Source organism: Carassius gibelio, chromosome A3 (genome assembly GCF_023724105.1).
Source record: "Carassius gibelio isolate Cgi1373 ecotype wild population from Czech Republic chromosome A3, carGib1.2-hapl.c, whole genome shotgun sequence".
Lineage (NCBI taxonomy): Eukaryota > Metazoa > Chordata > Actinopteri > Cypriniformes > Cyprinidae > Carassius > Carassius gibelio.
In genome coordinates, this window is record NC_068373.1 from 23,329,942 (window position 1) to 23,337,796 (window position 7,855).

Sequence of the window (7,855 nt, forward strand, 5' to 3'; positions counted from 1 at the left end):
AGGGAAAGTATTACTGGTTCGATTGCATTGCTTGGTGTTTAGTATCTGTTGCAGCCTGTCCTCTTGAAAAGATTTCCCATTACAAGTGTCATTGTCTATTGAGAAGACCGCCACCTCAACAATATTGTCGTGTCTGGTCTAATGGATCCATTTCTGACTGAGTTGCTTCTTTTGATACAGAGAAGCCCATCATGAAGATGCTGGAGGCAAGAACAGGAAACAGAGAGGCTCAAGAGTTCGTGCGAAAGCTGAAAGAGATCGAGAAGTCAATGGAGGAAGAGTAATGTGTCCCTTGCAGTGCATGTATTTCTGATGGTGGTCTTTTTTACATGTTGTACTATGTTTACTCTTTAAAAGCAAACTCTTTGAAATGTATTTTTCACTGTTGTCCAGATAAAAAGGTAAGGTAAATGATCATGTTTGAAGATCAGTATTTTATCACTGTTCAGCACTTAATGTGTGCTGTTTTGATGTCGAAGCCCTCTGATGGAGCTTACTGTTGATAGAATTGTATGCATTTAGTAGTAGAAGGGTCTATTTTGAAAGAAACATTTATCAGTTGAATTGAATTCAAATGCTTACCTGAGCTATAGATTGTGACTTGAACTTTGAAATAAACACAGATGTTTACTTGAGGATTTTCAACAAGCACTATAAGAGTAACAGAATTTCTGTCCATGCAGCAGTTCTGCAAGGCCACATACACACTGCAGATAAATATGGTTCACTGCAAAGATATCCTTTCTTGATCAATATTTTTACTTGTTTTTAAGTCAACATGTCCAAAATAACAAATAAAATTTGTTTTCAGAGAATATATCAAATTAAGGTTCTTTTTCTTACCTCATAGGTGTTATATATATATATATATATATATATATATACAGGAAAAACTTTTTTCCAAACATTTTGAATGGTAGTGTATGTCTACAGATATTAAAATTATAAAAAAAAAATGGCTTAACTGAGTTTTTCAAGCTACCAGCCTGCAAGAGAGATTCATAAGTTTATATTTGCTCCAAACACATAAATCAAATGTCATTTTCAACTGGCCTTTAATATTTCCCCAGAAAATGTTTGAGATGGATAATGTTGATTTTCTTTTTTTTTCTTTTTTTTTTTATACAGCAACTCCTGCATTACACACACACACACACACACACAGAGAAGGGATTCACTGTCACTCCCAAAACTTTGTAGTGTGTACGTGGCCTACATGTAGCATAAAAGGCAACAGAATGTTGATGACTTTTTCATGTAATCATACAGCAGTGCCGATATGATAATGTTTACCTTATCAGTGATCGAAAGGGTTCTCTGTTCACTCTTATCAAGGAAAATACTTTCTGAAAAGTCCTTTATCTTAAACTGTGAACGTTCAGTATTTGTCCTTGAATCGCACTGCATTGTGTTGAGATTTTATCGTAGCATTTCTGTAAGATGTTGTCTTTCCTAAAGAATGTATTCGTTTATGCCAAGTGGTCTATCAATTTACGGGTTTAATGTTCAGATGGTTCTCTTCTCTCGTATTTTCTCTGCCAAATTACTTGTTTCTATTGCCAGTAAATGATTAGGGTAAAACGTAGGACTTTTTCACACCGCAAAGGCTTTTCACCACAATGTTTTGAATGTCTGGCTACTTTTGTGACTGAAGCAGGTGCAGTATATGGGGGTTTATTGGATTTATGAACTCTTCTTTTACATTCTTTCCCATCTGTACATTACCAATAGCACTCAGCAGGCCACTTCCTGTTCAGCTATTATAACTACAGCCTGTTACTTTTCCTCAGCAGCATCTCTCTTCCTCTGACCTTCACACTTATCATGTGCTATTCACCTCCCAGTGAGTTAAAACCACCCGAAATAAGCCACTGGCAAACAAATGAAGGCCAAGCCTGCTGAAACATACCATAGCACCCAGCAACACTGATATTATTGCTCCACTTGAAACACGCTCGAGAATGTGATACTGTCAGCAACTCTGTCTCTTTTGTGACTCCAGTAATGGTGTAGGTTATATGGTGTGTGTGTGCATGCACGTTGTGTGGCTGCGTGCACTTTTAATTCAATAAAGAGATGATAACAACTAAAGAGACGTGTTTATTAAGTTACAATTCATAACAATTACAACAGAGTTTAACAGTACAGCAGTTGTATACCCTTGTTTTATTATATAGCCTAATTCTCTATTTGATAATTTTTAAATTATAAAAAATAATTTTAATATAATTTTAAATTAATTTACATATATATACATACGTATTATATATATATATATATATATATATATATATATATATATATATATATATATATATATATATATATATATATATATATATATATATATATATCCGAGACTTACGATTAATTAGCCTTTAGGTAAATAACTAGAAGAATAACGAAGTGCAGTAAATGGTAAAAATATCAAAAATAGCTTTTTTTCTTTTTTCTTTTTCTTTTTTTTTTTTTTTTTTTTTGTAAAATAGCTGGAAGGTAAAGGAGAAGCTCTGCACGTCCACCCCTAGGTGTCCTCACAGATTTCAGTATTACTTCCTTTAGTTCCTTGTCTGGACAATAGATGGCACGTATTAAGAGGTGAGACGGGTTCAAACTAAATAGTCCGTTATTAACCCCCATCATTACTAATAACTGACAGGCCTCTTTAAAGGACAAAGAACAGTATCATAAAAGTCGAAAGTGTATCACGCCCTCTGGAAGAGGTGGGAAGCTGATCTGTGTTGCGTTGCAGCATCGTAATTACGAACACACCATTAAAGCACTGAGAAGACACCTACTTATTAACTCCACTTATTACATATAGTTGGTATACTTATAATTGACCAGTCCTAGTTCAAAACTAGCATGGAAACACTGCCTCATATTGTTTGCAATGTATTATTAGACTGCTAAAATTAAATGTGTTTTAATACTGCTTTGGCTTTTAGGCTATTGTGAAACCTTTTTGCATGCATATAATAATAATAATAGAAACGAGCGATAGAGGTATTTCATAGATGATGTGAGTGAACCTCAGATATCTTCTTAAATGTCATGTCTTGAGTCATATCTCACTCTTAAAATGTATTATTATATATATATATAGCAGCTTACCCATTTTATTAAAAAAAAATGCATTGCATACTAGTATTTATTACATCATGAAAATATTAGCAGATATTTCACACATTACATGTGTAGTCAAATGGTATTTGTCAAGGTACCATTTTTTTTTTTTTTTTTTTTACTCCTGCTTATGCCTTCAGCTGGAAAGTGACCTGAAATGTCCGCTTCGAGCCTCCTTGCACATGTTTGTGTCCTGGCAGCATCTCATAAAGCCAACCATGGGCTGTTAAGCTCTAAGTGGCTCCTGCTGATGGTCAGGCTCTGTGGACTGTTATACCTGGTGTGTGGGCCTGATTGGACCCAACAGACTGGTCTCTGTTCCAAATAAACCACTTCACTGACTACTAGTCAGTTGTCTTTTAAGACAGCAGCTGTAATGGCACTTCACAGGTTAGTGATTTGGAACGCTCTGTTTGGACAGATACAGCACTCTACATGGGAGACTAGACTTGCAGTTGACTGAAATAGAGTTTGCTGTTTACACGTTGCTAAATAAATTGAAAAATATAGAATAAATATACAAATATATACAACAGGTAAATCTATTTGAATTACACTGCAACATTATTTACAGATAAATGGATGATGGTATATGCATTTGCTTGTTTTTTCCAGCATCTTGGATTTTTGTTTTCCAGTCAGCCCATGTAAAAAATAAACATATAAAAAAGTACAAGAGGGTAATTATGTAAATAATATTCTTCAGTGTGTTTAAATAGTGTGTGTGTGTGTGTGTGTGTGTGTGTGTGTGTATATATATATATAAATGATGTGAAGTAATAATATGATTAAGTGCACTTCCTCCACTAAGGAGCTCATGGCAATACATTGTAGGCAATCCCTATAAAGAATATATGTACTGCTGCTGCATATGCAAACAATTGGACTAAAATCTGGTATCTTGTAAATCAGAGTAATAAAGAATTTTTCAAAAATATTTCATGTATGGAACAAGAAGTAATGATTCCTTCAAATTTGGCCTCACTAGGAAGCCAACTATGATTTGTGAAAGAGCAATGGACTCAAGTGAGATCTCCTGATGTCACGAACAGGAACTGTTTTATCTGTATGACCATTACATTGCATTATTAATAACATATAACAGGCCTAGCTGTGTCTGGTGTTGGGGGGAGGGCTAATTGCATTCCCATTCCACTTATCACACGTTAGCCGTGATGGACATCTCCTTACACATGGTCCTCATCCAGCCTGGACGTCCTAGACCTAGTGTTGTTAAAAGAGACAGATGCTGCAGGCCTCTGTATCCCCCTTAGCACTCATCCTGGGAGCGAGACCCTCTTCTGAGTGCATGTGTGAGGGCCACATGGTGCTTGGGATGCCTGCCTCAGAGTAACGGCTTAGTGGGGAACTGTCCTGAATGACAGGGGTAGATGAGGAGAGAAGTGCAGATCCACTGTCAATCCTTTATAAATATTACATAGAATGACTGATGAAGGGCACAGAACGAGAGCATGTTTGATAAGATAGAATGTGCTGATATGAACGCCCACGTCCTGCTGAACTTCGTGAATTATTCAGGGGACTTGCAGTACTGCGTCTTCACAAACACGAGGTAATTCTCTGAACTACCATAATATCAGCACTTTTTTGTTTTGTTTCAACTCATTTAGAAAGTTGGATTTTATGCCTTAAAGGATTATTCCGGGTTGAATAGCGATAATGATTAGCACAGAAAAAAAAAGCTCCATCCTTCAGTAGTGAAAACACATTTACTCTTTTTTTTTAATGCTCTAGCAATGCAGTAAATGTTATGCAACTGTTAGGCAATTTTTTGTTATTGTTTCGAAATGATAACACTTAAAATGTGCTTTAGAATGTATTTGCATAATACATTGAGTGTATCCACAAAGCATTGCCTGCTTCGAAGCCAACTCCAATGATATTATGAGAAGTTCATCCACTTAGAAAAGTAGTCCCCTCTAAAAGGATGCATTATTCAATTTAGCAGCTCAAATTTTAGGAATCAATGTAAGTGCTTCAACAGAAAAATAATATAAAATAAAAAATTAACCATACAAATAAAAGCATACAAACATATTACTTTTAGCATACCACTCCTAACTCCTATGCTGCTAACAAACTTTGGCTTATTCCAAAATATCATACTGCTTTTGAATAAGTACATACACTTTGACAATAAAAACATATGTCCTAGTATAAATGCGTTTATTATAAATATGATCTGGATGTACTACAGCTGACATGTTGTCATTTGCATATGACCAACCAGCATCAGTTTCATCACATTCCTGCCCTTCATAAATCCTCTCTAGGACTTAAGTATCCATCAGGTGTGCACTTCAGCATTTCGCCAGAAGTACTACAGGTTGGTCATCTGTGTACTTTCTGCTTTCTGTTTAATGAACATCGTGAATTCTGACATACTACTCTGTTCACATACTGTTTTGTGATTACTATATATAAAGGAAGAATGCATATTTGGAATCAGCCATCATGCTATTCCAAATTGAGCTGCTCTTAAGCCTACACAGGATCACTGGCTCAACCAATAGTGTGAGTTTGGGGTGGGGCTTTCTGTTGGACCAACTAATAACAAATAGGGACACCTGTTCAAAAGCAGTCTTTGTTTTTGCAATTCCATTTTATGTAGCACAGAAATTAAACACTCCACCTGTATAAACAAGAGTTTGTCTTGTTTCTAAAAGCAAGACAAGGGCCTGAAACTCCTGCAGTCTCTCTCTCTCTCTCTCTCTCTATATATATATATACACACATCTAGGTGTGTGGAGAGTGTCTAAGAGAAAGAAAGAGAGGAATGCTGGCAGAGGGCTGTGCTTAGGGGTGGGTCTCAGTTTAGATCTGGCTCAGTCAGGTACATTTAACAGCTCTCTGATCTCACATCCCTTATCTGTTCTCTCACAGCCTTAATCTTCCCACAGAAATGTAGAAGTGAAGAGTTTCATCAATAGCAGGCCAACCCCTCCAAGGCCCCACCGTAGAGTTACACGTGCATGTTCCTCTGTTTCACCTGAGCAGCCCGCATTTCAGGATTAGTAATAATATCAGATGGGATATGTTTCCATTTGAGATTTATGCATGCTGGGCTGTCATTAACCTCAGGGTTCGCGTTATTACTTTCATGTTAAAACATGTTGTCTGAAAGCCAAAATCCTCTCACGGGGAACTTCCAGACTTCCAGCAAGTCAAAGAAAATGACATCAAAGGCACAGAAAACTGATCTGCTCTTAAAAAAAAATATATATATATATGTATATATTTTGCACAGCTCATCAGATCTACAGTATCAAAATAATTGGAATATCCCATGAAAGTCAAACCAATAACCGAAAAGAAAGTTCCTGGCAAACACTTCTAGAAAAAAAAGGTTGTGTTAAATCTTTTGCTTTGTTTGAGAGCACATAATTAGATTCCCACAGATAAAAGCTGAAAAGAGGCACCTGTTGAAATGCCCTTTGGCAGAAAACCACAGGTGGACTGCAGATTGGAAGTGGCGTCGGGGTAATTAAGCATTTCAGAAAATAAGGTTGGGAGAGCTGGGGTGAGGATAGACCGGCACAGCGACTCCTTTGTGGCTGCCAGAGCTCCAGTCAAAGGGAGCAGAAATTATATTGGACAGCTCGCCCCTGAGGAATGCAGCTGGACCGGCAATGGGGGCTTAGCTCTACCCCTTCCTCTGTCCCTGTCCCTCTCGCCTCAGAGGACTTCTGAAAGTGCAGAGTCATTCTTGTTATCTCCACTGAAGAGAAGGGAAATACAATGAGTGGGCAAAATGAAGAAGGAAGATATTCTAATCACACCATGTTAGCAGACCATCGTTGAGCAGCACATGGTTTCCCAGATCCACACCCAAGATATTTTAGCATAAATTACCAAAAAATATAGCATTGTTCTGTCCATACCAAGAAAAAGCATTTATACCTTGTAAATGTGCATTATTTACACAGCGATCATAACTGCGGAAAACAGAATCAGCAACAACATGATGCTGATGAATTGGGTAAACAGAAGTACTGTAGATCATCTTCATCTTTTCTCCAACCACCCATTTCCATGCCACTTGTGTAGGGTCACAGGGATGCTACAGTGTCTCAGACACTGCTCAGGTACTGACCAGTTAGGATTTATGCTTTCTTGCCTTTATAGGTATTATCACTGCAAACTTGAAATTTCACAATGAGTATTTCACATTGCACATTTAATTTCATGGCCATTCATACTGGCTTGTGAATGCAGGGGCATTTCTAGATTTTAACGGGTGTGAGACCCATCAAATTACTTTTACTGATAAAGTCTTGTCTTTCAATGAAATGTACTGTATACCAACCTGAAAATAATTTTCCATGATCATTGCATGTACAGCTTGTTATACCCAAATGTCCAAAATAGTATAAAAAACTATACGGGCCACTTTCTTGATGTGAGGCCTCTGTCCTCTGTTGAAAGGCTAGAAATACCGCTGTGTGAAACTGTTTATGTTGGGACCTTTGTTGGAAAGGAACTTTAGAGACTGAACACCCCAGGACTATTGTATGGAACGTAAACACCCTTTAAACACTGTGTGTCACAGTAACATCTAGTCACAAACAGCATTCTACAAAACGCATGATAAGAATTACAAAGAGCAGCTGACACCAGTGGAGAGCTTCAGGGTTGGGAAGTGGGAAAAGGTCAATCCTGAATATAAACGATACATTCTATGCACTAAGATCAGGGCATTTCTATATGT

The 7,855-nt window shown here is 37.1% G+C and overlaps 1 protein-coding gene across 2 annotated transcripts in view; it reads left to right on the top strand.

The window, feature by feature from the left end:
- The window catches only part of LOC127952418 (BAI1-associated protein 3-like), a 50,126-nt gene extending 48,035 nt beyond the window's left edge, over window positions 1–2,091 (top strand). Inside the window, exon 34 of one of the 2 annotated variants that reach the window (XM_052550850.1) lies at window positions 181–2,091. In XM_052550850.1, coding sequence (XP_052406810.1) covers window positions 181–284 — 104 coding nt within the window. In that variant the 3' untranslated portion in view covers window positions 285–2,091. The remainder of the gene's footprint in view (window positions 1–180) is intronic. The other variant, XM_052550842.1, reaches the window with a different exon arrangement.
- Window positions 2,092–7,855: the final 5,764 nt, after the last annotated feature.